Raw genomic sequence first — 15,905 nt, forward strand, 5'->3', positions numbered from 1 at the left:
ATATATATATATATATATATATATATATTATACATACAGTCACAAATAAACATATATATTTTATGTGTACCTATTATATAATTTATATATAAATATAGATATATATATATATATATATATATATATAAAGTATTCTTTTAACCATTTACATGGATATGAGTATTTATATCCGTTAACTGGTAGTAGGAATGAAGCCCCTTGTTAAATACAGATGATACAACTTCGTGAACGTATTCTTAAACCTGGGAAATAGTAAATTTGGAACACACAACGTACTGTGTGCCGCTCGGTTGCATTTTTCATTGTCTCTTGTGCCAATTGGATTGTAAGACGCAGTCTCTTTAAAACTTATGGTGCTCAGTTCGGCAATCCGCCTCTCATTAAGCGAAAAGCTTCGTGTACATCTTTCTCTTAATAAGTCTGTCAGTCTTTTTCGTAACTCCTGCCAGACCAGGTCTCTTCAGAAGTCTGTCTGTCTTTCTCGACTCCTTCTGCCAGATCAGGTCTCTTCAGAAGGTTGTCAGTCTTTTTCGTAACTCCTTTTGCTAGATCAGGTTTCTTCAGAAGTCTGTCAGTCTTTTTCGTAACTCCTTCTGCCAGATCAGGTTTCTTCAGAAGTCTGTCAGTCTTTTTTCGTAACTCCTTTTTCCAGATCAGGTTTCTTCACTGTCAGTCTTTTCTTCTGCCAGATCAGGTCTGTCATTCTTTTTCAGAAGATCAGGTTTCTTCAGAAGTCTGTCTTTTTCGTAACTCCTTTTTGCCAGATCAGGTTTCTTCAGTCTGTCAGTCTTTTCGAACTCCTTTTGCCAGATCAGGTTTCTTCAGAAGTCTGTCTCTTTTCGTAACTTCTTTTGCCAGATCAGGTCTCTTCAGAAGTCTGTCTGTCTTTTTCGTAACTCCTTCTGTCAGACCAGGTCTCTTCAGAAGTCGGTCTGTCTTTTTCGTAACTCCTTCTGCCAGATCAGGTCTCTTCAGAAGTCTGTCTGTCTTTTTCGACTCCTTCTGCCAGATCAGGTCTCTCCAGAAGTCTGTCTGTCTTTTTTCGTAACTTCTTCTGTCAGATAAGGTCTCTTCAGAAGTCCGTCTGTCTTTTTCGTAACTCCTTTTTGCCAGATCAGGTTTCTTCTTTTTTCAACTCCTTTTGCCAGATCAGGTTTCTTCAGAAGTCTGTCAGTCTTTTTCGTAACTCCTTTTGCCAGATCAGGTTTCTTCAGAAGTCTGTCAGTCTTTTTCGTAACTCCTTTTGCCAGATCAGGTTTCTTCAGAAGTCTGTCAGTCTTTTTCGTAACTCCTTTTGCCAGATCAGGTCTCTTCAGAAGTCTGTCTCTTTTCGTAACTCCTTTTGCCAGATCAGGTTTCTTCAGAAGTCTGTCAGTCTTTTTCGTAACTCCTTTTGCCAGATCAGGTCTCTTCAGAAGTCTGTCATTCTTTTTCGTAACTCCTTTTGCCAGATCAGGTTTCTTCAGAAGTCTGTCAGTCTTTTTCGTAACTCCTTTTGCCAGATCAGGTCTCTTCAGAAGTCTGTCTGTCTTTTTCGTAACTCCTTTTGCCAGATCAGGTTTCTTCAGAAGTCTGTCAGTCTTTTTTCCTTTTGCCAGATCAGGTTTCTTCAGAAGTCTGTCTAACTCTTTTGCCAGATCAGGTTTCAGAAGTCTGTCAGTCTTTTTTCGTAACTCCTTTTGCCAGATCAGGTTTCTTCAGAAGTCTGTCAGTCTTTTCGTAACTCCTTTTGCCAGATCAGGTCTCTTCAGAAGTCTGTCATTCTTTTTCGTAACTCCTTTTTGCCAGATCAGGTTTCTTCAGAAGTCTGTCAGTCTTTTCGTAACTCCTTTTTGCCAGATCAGGTTTCTTCAGAAGTCTGTCAGTCTTTTTCTAACTCCTTTTTTGCCAGATCAGGTCTCTTTCAGAAGTCTGTCATTCTTTTTCGTAACTCCTTTTGCCAGAAGTCTTCAGAAGTCTGTCTCTTTTTCGTAACTCCTTTTGCCAGATCAGGTTTCTTCAGAAGTCTGTCTGTCTTTTTCGTAACTCCTTTGCCAGATCAGGTCTCTTCAAAGTCTGAAGTCTTTTTCGTAACTCCTTTTGCCAGATCAGGTTTCTTCAGAAGTCTGTCAGTCTTTTTCGTAACTTCTTTTGCCAGATCAGGTCTCTTCAGAAGTCTGTCTGTCTTTTTCATAACTACTCCTGCCAGACCAGGTCTCTTCAGAAGTCTGTCTGTCTTTTTCGTAACTCCTTCTGTCAGATCAGGTCTCTTCAGAAGTCTGTCTGTCTTTCTCGTAACTCCTTCTGTCAGATCAGGTCTCTTCAGAAGTCTGTCTGTCTTTCTCATTTCTGCTCTTTTCTCGTTCCTGAGAATCTCTTCAGAAATCTGTCTGTCTTTTTCGACTCCTTCTGCCAGACCAGGTCTCTTCAGAAGTCTGTCTTTTTCGTAACTCCTTCCACCATTTTAAACCCCATCAAGATATTACAGTATTTCCTCTTATTCTGAATTTTTCTCCTTTCTTTAGGCATAATCTACGATTTTTCCTATTTTTTAACCTCATAACACTTCACAGACACCGTAATTTTCAGGACTTCCAGTTTTTCCTTGATTTTATGATCGTCTTTCCCATTGCATTTTCATGTAGCAACCCTTCTAGACTTTTCTGATTTTTCCCCGTTCTTCTTCATTTCTCAAAACTGCAAACTTCAGGTCTCCTTGCCTTTCCTATTTGGTAACTTACCTCTTCGCTTATTCTTGCAAAACTATTTTTTTGATTGCAAAATGCCGTGTAACTATGAGTAAGATTGACATTTTCGTTCTTGTATTAAAAAAAAAACCCAGCTTCTATTTACTCTTAACTTACATAATCTTAGTAACATTTATTATCAATTTCGTCCCGGCAAACATTAGAATTTTCGCCAGGTTCACTTTCTTCACATGGTCAGCAGTTGTTTCAGTATCATTTAAAAAAAATCAACCGTCTTTTGAACTCCCTCCTCCTCCTCATTTCATAAACTTATACGTAGAATTCGACTACATCCACCACTAATCCAGAGGCAATGCTTTATTTTAATGCATGCTTTATAATCTTTCTTGCATATGTAAAGCCAGTCATTGCACCGTCTTTGCAAGATTTTCAAAAGAACGACGAAATCCTCTTAGGGTACAGTCGTTTACAAAACTGCCAACGTATTCTCCATAGTCCCTCTCTGTCAGCTCACGTAAAAGCATTGCCTTGCTTCATTTCAGAAAATTAAAAACATTCAATTACTCTCAAACTTTCGGCAAAATTAGTTTAGACAATCTCATCCGTTAAACGTAAACGGGTTTTCGGCTGTCCTTTATTGCAATACATACATATATATATATATATATATATATATATATATATATATATATATATATATATATATATATATATATATATATATATATATATATATATATATACATATACATATACACATACATATACATATATATATATGTATCCTTCTCGTGGTCAGATCGGCAACGTGACTTCATTTTCATACTCTGGATCCAGGTTGAATCCTACTGCGGACATCCGAATTACTTCATATTCTTGCATTTCGACCTAAGGCTTTGTAGTGAAAAGCGAATTCAGTAAGTGTGAAGAATTTGGGAGGTTACGAGGACACTGGCTATATAAACTGTATATATGTGTGTGTATATATACGGTATATGTGTGTGTATTTGTATGTATTTTCCATAAGCCGTTTCTCATAGCAGAGGATGGTTCTAGAGAAAAATAAATCAAAGATTACAGTAATATGCGTCTTTTTCAACTGTGCGCTTTTCCCCCAGTTAACCTTTTAATTCCCAGCAAATCATTCGGGTTGACAGCTGGATGGCATATTGGGATTGAACCATGGTCCCTTAAATGTGAGTTCAGTGCTCCACCACATAGCAACGACTTCAACTTCCACGTATATACACACACTCACACTCCTCTGATATTGAAGTTTGTGTTTTGTTAAAACCCGATAAAATATACCCTTTTTTTTTTTGCATACATAAGAGTAGTTTAGTAATGTTCATTTGCCTAGTTGGAAGTTCACCGTAGATACTGAATTGAATTGAATTTGCATATAGAGTTTAGGCCAAACGCCAAGCACTGGGGCCTATGAGGTCTTTCAGCGCTGAAACGGAAATTGACAGTAAAAGTCTGAAAGGTGTAACAGGAGGAAAACCTCGCAGTTGCACTATGAAGCAATTGTTAGGAGAGGGTGGACAGTAAGACGGAAGAAAGAGAATATGAAAGGAGGTACAGTAAAAGGAACGAAAGGGGTTGCAGATAGGGGCCGAAAGCACGCTGCAAAGAACCTTAAGTAATGCCTACAGTGCGGGAACCAAAGATACTGATTACCCACCTATTAGTATGAATGCATACTATGCGTGTATATTCATGGAACGGTAGAAAAGGATCGTGGATTTGAATGAAATTGTTTAATCGATTTTCTTTTCATTGTATTTGACATGCATGTTTGACGACAAACACTACAGATGAAGGTATATTTAAAATGAAATAGATGTGTGATCAGATTAACTTACGTGAATCAGATTACTTCATGTCTTCATAACACAAAGTGGCTATGCAAATTTTGCCGTGTTATTTCCAGATATAATTTTTTTTTTTTTTTTTTTTTTTTGTCTAGAAAAACTAATGAAAAAGACAATGGGATTAAAAGAAGATAATCTGATTAAATAGGGAAATATTTAAAGGACTGTTACGTTTCTATTTTTGTGTGGTCGCTTATATACTGTACATGAGTTTGGAGATTCAAAAGGTATGAAATGGTCCTTTAGAGGGAAATTTTTGTTTTGATTATTGGAAATTCTTAAATTATTTGATGAAGTGCAAGATATACATAGAGTACATACATATATATATATACATAATACATATATGTATGTATTATGTATATATAATATATATACATATATATTATATATATATCACTAAGTCCACGTCGGAAGGTGAGTGAAAACCAGGACTTTGAACAAGTACTTTCGGTAGTTTATTCTACATTTTCAACTTCACACTGTGTGAACTTGAAAATGTAGAATAAATTACGAAAGTACTTGTTCAAAGTCCTGGTTTTCACTCACCTTCCGACGTGGACTTAGTGATATTCTCGAGCACGCGTTCCTTCGTGCTGTAATGGGTTTTATATATATGTATTTAAATATACATATGTATACATACATATATGTATGTGTATACATAATATAAATATGCATTGTCGCTTTGGAAAAGCTCACCTTGGTGAGTGAAAACTCATTATTTTTTATATTTCTTTTATTTAACGCGCGTGTGTGTGTGCATCAGCGATATCAGGGCAAAAAATTGCAAATGGCAAGACGCTGTCCGAGGAAACGCGGCCACGTACCTGAATGCTGCAGGATGGCAGGCAGTTTGTGAACGCTTGAGAAAGCTTGTGGAAGTCACTCTTAATGTTCGGTAAAGGCAATTGAAAGGCATCAGGTGATAACGAGATCACAGGCGAGTTGATACGGTAAGGTGGGGATACGGCAGCGCCACTAAGTGGCTCATGTATCGTCAGGTAACCCGCATTAAAAATTCAGCTGTGGTGCTCTGGGCCACGTCGTTTCTCTTTGCTCTTCAGGTGCTCAGTGGAAAGTTATTTTTGAAATCTTGGGTTCTGAAATCTTCGTGAGCTGCTCTCGAAATTGGAAGGTGCCAGGTAAAATATATTTTACGAAAACAGTGAATGCGATGATTCTCTCTCTCCCGAAATTGGCGAGATGTCCTGTGTAGGCTAATATAGTATTTTCGATTATCTCTCTCTCTCTCTCTCTCTCTCTCTCTCTCTCTCTCTCTCTCTCTCTCTCTCTCTCTCTCTGATTCAGTTAAAACGTTCAGTTTATAATGAAAATAAACCAACGAAGGTTGAAATCAAAAGGACTTACTGGTCATATCAAAATCATAACAGTGATTGCGATTATTCTCTCTCTCTCTCTCTCTCTCTCTCTCTCTCTCTCTCTCTCTCTCTCAAAAACATTACAGTAAACACGTTCAGTTTACAATGAAAATAAATCAACGAAGAATGAAATAAAAAAAAAGACATACTGGTCATGCATAATATTAATTGCGGTGATTCTCTCTCTCTCTCTCTCTCTCTCTCTCTCTCTCTCTCTCTCTCTCTCTCTCTCTCTCTCTCTCTCTCATTACAGTAAACACTTTCATTTTACAGTGAAAATAAATCAACGAAGAATATAATTAAAAAGGCCATATCAAAATCATAGCTGTAAAGTCGTTCATCTTGAAACCATTGGAAAACTGACTTTGAATTCCGTCTGAAAAGGAAAATTCAAGCGAACAGTCATTCCAATAAAATAATGAAAGATGAAGAAGATAAAGAATACTCAGAAAAAAAATAGCAGATATTCCTTTGTTGCTTCTGTACTATCCTTATCGTCCTAGTGTGAGAATGCTGGACACCATAAGAGAGTAGCGAGAGAGAGAGAGAGAGAGGGAGGGGGAGGAGAAGGGAGCTTAAGAACCCCTTAGTATATTTATCCTGTCTCATAAAAAACGAGAAATGGTCCATTACCGCAACAGCATTTATCGGCATTGCGAATAATATGCTCGGAGATAATCGTTTCGTTCGCAGAGAGAATTACATACTCTCATTTTTTTCACTTTCTCCTTTCTTTCTTTTCAAGATAAAATAAGAATTATTCATACTATAGTTATCTATCTCTGTCTATAAATCTTAGTTTTGTGAAGTCTCGATTTTTTTTTTTTTATAAAATGAGATATTGATTTCTTTCGTGCATGTGATTCTATTTTAGTTTTTCTCCAATTGTCCCTCCCGAGAACGGGGGGAGGAAGGTGATCCTTGTCTCTCTCTCTCTCTCTCTCTGCTCCTTCCCGTGAGAGGAGAATATCAGCTACGCCAGTCATTCTTTTCTCTAAGCTTGCTTCTCGAAGACATTGTAATTAGCAAGGCAAGATTGTAATGTCTGTCTCGTTCCTGGAGTGAGTCGATTCGGGATCTTTTTTTTTTTTTTTAGGGGGGGGGCCCCTGGGGAGAGGGAGAGAAGGGGGAAGGGGGGAATGATGAGAAGTGGGAATAAAAGGAAGAGAAGAGAAGAGGAATATGATAAGAGAGAATGAGGAAGTGGAGAGGGGAAGGCCCGAAGAATTGGAACTTTGGGAAGATAAGGAAGGAGAAGAAGCAGAAGAAGGGGGAAGAGAAGGTGGGTAGTTGAGGGGAGACGGAAAGGTAGACAGAAGAAAAGAGAATAAAACGGGAAGGTGGAGGGAGTAGAGACGAGAGGTATCTGAGGAATGCTTTAATCCTGGTGTGGCTGAGGATTACCTCATCGAGGCCTCTCATTTTTAAATCATGGCATTCCTCTATATAATTTTAACGTAGTATTGATCACTCACATCTTACTTCTCCTTTCTCTCTTTCGCTACTTTCAGCTGTGACCACAAGAGTCGACTAACTATCATTGTGTTTAATTTATTACTTAGGTCAACTTAGGGGCGCTAGATTTTCAAGGGCTCACGCCTAGGCCGTTCCTTTGCTCGCCTGGTTCGAGGGTCGAACGCGGGTTACTCAGTTTGTGAGCTGAGCGTAAGTGCCATTACTTACGCGCGCTCAAGAGAGACTGAACGAGTGCAGACAAAATAATGGCATTAAGAGGCAAACCAATGGCAAAATAAAAGGTACATCGATAGACATTAAAAGGTTCTCATATTTTTCCCATCTAAACAGGTCTCCAGCTCCTCTCTCGCTGAACAAGGAACGTTTTCTTTCCTTAATTAAAGAATCACACCTTTCTACGTTTCTGAGAGACAGGAGGAAAAAAAAAGGAGGAAGTAGAGGAGAGAGAGAGAGAGCGAGCGCAGGTTTTCCTCTTGCTTGAATGGGATACATTGTCTTCGAGATTGAATAATTTTGCCAAACGCAAGCGAGAGAGATGTCGATTAAGATATCCTGAGATGTACGGGGAGTGAGAGATGCTGCATGTATATATATATATATATATATATATATATATATATATATATATATATATATATATATATATATTGTATATATACATATATATAGACAGATCCTTGCTAATTTTTACACATGATATTTTCATACTTTAAAATATTTAGCCACAAATAACCCCTGAAATGGCTTACACCTAGGGGGAATATGAGTTCACCTACCCTGAACAGGACGCGAACCTATGCCTTTTGCCTTTGCGAGTTGGTACACGGGTAGCAGTAGACTTAATGGGCATGCACTAATTCGAAATGCATAATTCAAATCCTGGGTAAGGTAGAATAACCTGTATAATTCCTCCTTTGGATGAAATGTATTCCCAAGGTATAGTGAATTCGACATACATACACACACACACACACACACACACACACATATATATATAATATATATATATATATATATATATATATATATATATATATATATATATATATATATATATGAAATTAAAAAGTATATAAAAATTTTAAACAAAAAGCCATATATTTCGGTTGAGGCTACATCAACCCGCGTACTACTTCAACCCTGTTACTGGCATTTAGAAATTTGTAAGTCGCTCGAGTATTTGTATAAAATATCGGTTGCAAAACGACTTTGAAAACATGAGAGATGACGATAATCTTTCTTTCTTGGCCAGTGATGGGAGGGGTGAAGATTCGTTCTGATTTGGTCCATCTTTGTACCTGGGCACTAGCGATCCAGTTGAACCTCATTATTTGCCTATTGACAAAATAATAGCATTGAAGATTTAGATAATAATAACATAAATGAGAAATATAAAAATGGGCAAAGTAATAAACCTATTATACTATAGAAATATATGATTCATATATATATATATATATGTAATTTAATAGCCAAATGCCCTCTTAACTAATCTAATTCTTCGCGCTTTTTTGGTATGTGCTTGTAACTACGAATACACACCCAGACGCAAGAAATTGAAGATATATTGCCGGTCGCGGACACGAACCCGCGTCGCCTTAACTATACAAGATATATATATGACCTGAACGAAATAAAAGTTTATAAAAATTTTAAACAAATACCTGTCGTTTTCAGATATATTTATTAGAGCTGAATAGACCCATTCTCACCATCGTAGCCAAGTGGCAATCGTTTTTATTGCTTTTAGGCTGAAATATATATGTAAATCTACTGGTCACTTTTACCAGACATTTAGAAATTTAATAGCCAGGTCTTAACTTCTCGAATTCTTGCGCTTTTTTTTTGATGTTCTTGTAAAACAACCGTGCATCCAGACTGAAGAAATTGAAGACGATAATCTTTCGCGGGACCAACCCGCGTCGGAACCACAAGGAGGTCACGTTGCCGACCTGACCACGAGAAGGATAAAAGTCTATTACCTGGTACATACATATCCAGTCTGGTTCGTGTCCTCGACCGGCAATCACAGTCTTCAATTTCCCCCTGTACGGCTTCGTAAAATAATCCCAAAATAATGCAAAGAATTGAAGGTTTAGATAATAATAACTATTAGAATTACATATGTGCCTGGATAATGGGAAAAGTAGATTCTACATATTGTAGAAATACAGAAATATATATATATATATATATATATATATATATATATATATATATATATATATATATATATATATATATATGATGTGTGTGTGTGTAAAATATGAAAATTGGTGGGCCTCCATGAGATTTTTCTGGATCCCCTAGTGACCTGGGTTGACCACTGTGGGGTCAGGACCCTTGAAAAACTTGTATGAGAATTGGTCTTAAAATTAAATTGTCTGTGTAGTAGGATTTCCAGTGGGCCGTTAATTGATTATTATTCTCTGTTTGATTAATGATGGCAGACTCCAGAATTTTAATTTTGCATGGGCAATTACGCTTGAAAAAGACCTTGGCTTCATTTCAGTTTATGGTATGACCAGAGTTCCGCTTCCGTACGAAAATTTCCGAACCCTAGGCACTATATCTTGCTGATCTTTTATGCTCCACTAATCTTTGTGGAATGGTTTCAGGATAATTGGGAATTATTCAACGAGTTATCGGCTTTGAGGTGTTCAGTAACTTTTATGTTTTCAACAAATGGAGATTTTAACAAGTACTGTCATACGTATATCTAATTCTGCCACAGTCGTTATGCTAACATTGTGCGCATTGTATACAAATGTTCACAGTACCATTTTCAGGGTTGAAGTAGTGTCAGTCGAAATATAAGGCTTTTCGTGTCAATTTTCTTTCTGAGGGCCTTCCAGTGTCATAGAACGCCGTTATATAACAGGAAAAATCATTCATATATATCGATATGTTTGGAAAGAGAGAGAATTCTTACTTTGAATGAAATATTTCTGTGCCAAATACTGCTTTGGTTTGACTTAAACAGTACTCTTCATTTATCGCATCCGTTACTGATGTCTAATGGGCATTAATTTCCTAAATCTCTTTTTTCATTTAGTCCCTTATTCATCTCGTCATTTTAATTTCTTCTTTTCACGTATTTTTATAGAAAAAGTAAAATATAAAACTGCCATTAAGATCTCGTCATTGCTGGCAGCACACAAAATATGTCCGAATGATTGTGCTTGGAATTGCTTCAAACACAAAATAAATGACAGGTACTTCCTTCTCAAAGCTAGATAGAAGCTACTTATCAAAAATGAGTAGAACAGTAGTAGCAGTCATTTACAGCAGATAATGCACCGCCACATTACTATTGATTGCGTGAAAGCATTTTAATTTGGAAATTGCCTCTCATGAAGACCCGTATAGCTGCTTCGGTTCTTTCCTAGATAGCGAACAAGAAGGGTTTTTCGGGGGTCGTTATCTAGGACTAATATTTCTCGGAGGTCATTACCTTTATGATATTCACAGTCTTTTGTTTATGTTTTTACGGTCATCCCCAATGGGTTTGTACTAAACATCCCGCAAAGGTGGATACACGCCGGGTTAAAACCCTTGGGGGTCATTATCTAGGAAAGATCCTAGCTTTCTCCTCTCGAGGTCAGTATTGGGTCAAGTATAATCATCTGCTAATGAGGAAGGAAAATAGGTCAAAGGCCGCTCAAACTCTAAAGCCTCGTCATTCGCGGAAATATTGGGTGTAAGACGGATACAGTGATACAGCGATCACTATCAGTGTTTTGTCATGAGTTGGTCATATGGAATAGTGTTTAAGAGATAGTTGTGATAATTGTAGCATCTGTTATAAAAAAACACATTCGTCGTGTTTGTATTGAATGGTTAAGAAAAAAGCCACTATATAAAATAAAATTTAAGTAATTAAATACAAAACAGGACCTTTCGACCTTCACTTAGGTCCTCTTTAGCTGTGCTAAATATAACAATTACAGTGTTTACAAAGAAGTAATAAATAATAATTGCGTCAAGTTTCTTCGGCTAAGTCGAGTTGTCTGTGCAGCGTATAATCAAGGTCACCGAAAATAGATCTACCTTTCGGTGGTCTCAGTATAATACTGTATGAGCCGCAGCCCATGAAGCTTACCACGGGCCGGCGGTGGCCTGTCCCATATCGCTGCCAGGGAAACGATTATGGCTAATTTTAACCTTAAATAAAATAAAAACTACTGAGGCCAGAGGGCTGCAATTTGGTATGATTGATGATTGGAGGGTGCATGATCAACAACCCAATTTGCAGTCCTCTAGCCTCAGTAGTTTTTAAGATCTGAGGGCGGACAGAATTAGTGCGGACGGACAGACAAATAGCCATCGCAACAGTTTTCTTTTACGGAAAACTAGAAGCAGATGTAAAAGTTGTAGATCTAAAAACCATTAACGATGTTCCCGATAACTATCAAAATGATTAAGGTACAACTGGTTTGTATAAAAATGACGATAACAGCTGTTATCAAAATAGAAAGAAATATAAATTAAATCATCGACAATAAGTTTAAAGATCATTCGCTGAACACCTGCATTACAGCGTAACATATGGAAAATGCATAGAGGACATCGACACTGAAAAAGTGATAACTTGTTGATAGCTCGCCCAGAGGTTGGAAAAGCAATACTAACTGTTGAGTTTATTCCGTTGGTGCCATTTCCTAATGCCAGCCTTCAGTGATGTTATCAAAAAATGAGACCGTCTGAAAGGAAAAGGAAAAGAAGCCGAGAAGGGCACCGCTACCCTGGGAAAGGAAAAGGGAATACAGAGGAAAGCAGCGTCCTACATTCCAAAAGTGAAAAGGCTTGCTTTCCTCGACTGCGTAGTTAAAGGATGAATATAACTGTAACTTTGGTTTTGTTTATCTCGTAGGCCATTTCTTTTGGATGGAAATACCAGCAAGTCTTTTGGGGTGAGGTTGCAAACCCCCTTGCTCTTCTCCTCCATGATTAATACCCACGACGTTCAACTAACCACCAAATACTTAGTTCCCTGCTTAATGCAACATATGAATAATGGTATTTAATCGGTCTACCTCGCACTGGAATCGAACTCAGGACCTCTAGCTTGAGAGACGAGAATCTTAATCGCTTTTTCCCGAAAATCTTCAGAACAGCATCCAATTCCATCAGCAAATAAGCCTGGAAATGTGATTTGGCAACGGCCTCAAGAATCCTCCCTTGGATCTCTCTCTGAAGTGATTATTCTGGAGGGATGTCCGTGTCCCGGATGTGACGTTATGTCTAGATTATATCCACTTGTCAGACAAGCCAAGCGCACTCCCAACAATGGCGTATTCAGTCATGCGTGATTACAATTCGGAGATAAGATAATCAAGACGTGGATTCTGTATTTAGGAGCGTTAGCTCTTTCCAATCGGGTTAGCTGGAGATGTTATTTTTCCCGCGCAGGAGCAGAAAATAAGGGAGTCACCTCTTGTTGGGACTGAAAGAAAACCAAAACTTGCAACAGATGACGTCATAGTCACACTAAACACCCCCTCTCCCCCAGTTCAATGAAGCACTGAAGCTACAGTATCGTGTGGCCATCGATGGGGCCTTGAGCGTGTGCCTCGCAACTGCATCTCTTAAAGAATAACACTTAGAAACATACATCAGATCTTTAGAGTCTGGTGTTAAGAGGCAAAGTGGTCACAATGAGGCCCACAAGCGGAAGTATTAAGAGCATTCTTCAGTCTACCTGGAAACTCCTACAATTATCACCTGCTCTTTCCAACATCTTTCACACTTGGCTTTCGGCTTAGTTTCATGTGAGGCTGAAATTGTTTCAGTCCATCTAGTGTGTTCGTAATTGAGCAGAGAGAAAGAAAAGAAGAATAAGAGGAATTTATTTCTGGTGATAGAAAGAAACTGTGGTTCGGATTCCACAATAAGCTGTAGATCCTGTTGCTAGGTAACCAACTGGTTCTTAGCCACGTAAAATAAGTCTAATCCTTCGGGCCAGCCCTAGGAGAGCTGTTAATCAACACAGTGGTCTGGTTAAACTAAGATATACTTAATTTAGAGAGAAAGAAAATATAAAGTGACTGTTTAAGACTTCTTATACGAGAAGCAGAGTTAAATACATATAAGGAACAAAATATTTCGATAAATTTACAGAATTTAAAGCAAATGCACCAAATATTTATTAAAAACAAATGTCATCAACTCCCAAATGATTTGACAAAGAGACAGACGGACGCAAGATAAAAAAAAAAAAAAACATACCGTGATACATCTGTTCGTATGTATGAGAGAAAGATAGAGAGAGAGAGAGAAATTTTCAGGTAATGAAAATCAATGACCAATCTTTCATATTGCCTTTTGTCGCTCTTCTTCCCTCAACATTTTCGGAAAACGAAGCAATATCCCCTGAGGAGGAAGATGGTACGAGTTACTGAAAAATACAACACTCCATGATAATTGATCGACAGTCTGACGGAAGATAAAATAAGAGCTGACAAACTAATTCAGAAGGGGGAAAATTTGTTTCATAAATCGATTACGAAAGAGATAGACGTCAGTCAGATATGAAAAAAAAATAAAAACCACCGGAATATGTTTAAACGGGGGACCTAATGGCGCCCTTTTTTTGCTATTCAGTAACGAAGTTTAAATAACCGATTACGAGGCAGATAAGCAACACCTGCCATGGTTGGGAAAATCATGAATTTATTGGCAAGATAAAATACAGAGTAATTGCCTTTTGGCGTTGTCTCTGTCTTCATGAAAATAAACTTATTTTAGGAGTCACATTAGTCATGTTGAAGAGGAATTATGCTCTTATTTTACAAGCAGTAAATCATCTTGAGATGGCCAGATACTGGTTTCCTTTGTTTTGCCTTACACAAAGCGTTGCCACATATCGTTTTATTTAGTGTGAAAGGAATAAACTTTCTTCTTGTAAGTTGTAATATTATGGAGTGGCATACAAATGGCAGCGTCTGTACACAGACACACAACACATATATATATATATATATATATATATATATATATATATATATATATATATATATATATATATATATATATATATATATTTATATATATATATATATATATATATATATATATATATATATATACATAATGTATGTGTATATTTATGTATATATATATAGAGAGAGAGAGAATATAGGCTAATCCCTTGATCTTCTTGTCTGCTCAGGGCTCTTCAATAATATTGTGTAAAATGTTATATATTTGCTATATACGGCGTATATCTCTCTCTCCCTCCCTCCCATTTTTTCCATCGATTCTGACAAAATTTCCGTTCCATTTCATTCGTATGCAAATAATATTCAAATATTAATAATGAACTTAGAAAACTTTAACGGTTCGTTGCCAGCATTGTTTACACATGGAGTCTCTCTCTGTCTCTCTCTCTCTCTCTCTCTCTCTCTCTCTCTCTCTCTCTCTCACGTACAAATATATATATATATATATATATATATATATATATATATATATATATATATATATATATATATATATATGTCTAAGTTCATTATTAATAGTTGAATATTAATTGCATACGAATAAAATGGACTGAAATCTTCCCAGAATCGATGGAAAAATGGGAGAGGGAGAGAAATATACGCCATATACAGTATAATAAATATATAACATATTTTTCACAAAATATTGAAGAGCCCTGAGCAGACAAGAACATCAAGGGGATTAGGGATTATCTCTCTCTCTCTCTCTCTCTCTCTCTCTCTCTCTCTCTCTCTCTCTCTCTCTCTCTCTCTCTCTCTCTCTATATATATATATATATATATATATATATATATATATACATACGTATGTATATAGATATATATATACTTGTATGCCATATCCATAATATAACTATACAAAAAGAAAGTGTATTCCACTCCATTAATATATATATTTTACAAATATATATATATATTTATATAATATATGTATATATATTTATATATATATATATATATATATATATATAATTTATATATATATATATATATATATATATATATATATATATATATATATATATATATATATATATATATATATATATTTGTTAGTGTATGTATGTGTGAGAGAGAGAGAGAGAGAGAAAACAATTGTGCTTTTGTTCAGAATTTGAATTGCAATTAAACGTATCAAACAGCGAAAACTTTTAATGAACAGAGAGAAAGATATGATATTATTGCGACTTAGAAAGGAAAAATAATTGTGATTTTGTTTAGAATGTGAATTGCAGTCAAATATATCAGTTAACGAAAACTATAAATAAACGGAGAATGCAGAGTCGAACGAGAGAGAGAGAAATTGATTTTTTTTAAAATTTGAAATGCAGTTAAATGTATCAAAGACAATTTTAAATAAACAGAGAAAGCAGAGTCAAGAGAGAGAGAGAGAGAGAAATTTAATTTTGTTAAGAATTTGAAATGCAGTTAAATGTATCAAAGACAACTTTAACTAAACAGAGAAAGCAGAGTCAAACGAGAGAG

The 15,905-nt window shown here is 36.4% G+C and overlaps 1 protein-coding gene and 1 pseudogene across 1 annotated transcript; one reads left to right on the top strand and one right to left on the bottom strand.

The window, feature by feature from the left end:
* Positions 1 to 15,905, top strand: part of LOC136851567 (relaxin receptor 2-like) — a 352,585-nt pseudogene that overhangs the window by 10,554 nt on the left and 326,126 nt on the right.
* LOC136851108 (uncharacterized) lies at positions 1,011 to 2,326 on the bottom strand. The gene is made up of 2 exons (XM_067125078.1): positions 2,084 to 2,326; positions 1,011 to 1,676 (listed from the first exon to the last, which is right to left on the bottom strand). Exons 1-2 carry the CDS (start codon positions 2,324 to 2,326, stop codon positions 1,011 to 1,013), a joined length of 909 nt encoding a protein of 302 aa, XP_066981179.1.

This window comes from Macrobrachium rosenbergii, chromosome 23 (genome assembly GCF_040412425.1).
Source record: "Macrobrachium rosenbergii isolate ZJJX-2024 chromosome 23, ASM4041242v1, whole genome shotgun sequence".
NCBI classification, from domain to species: domain Eukaryota; kingdom Metazoa; phylum Arthropoda; class Malacostraca; order Decapoda; family Palaemonidae; genus Macrobrachium; species Macrobrachium rosenbergii.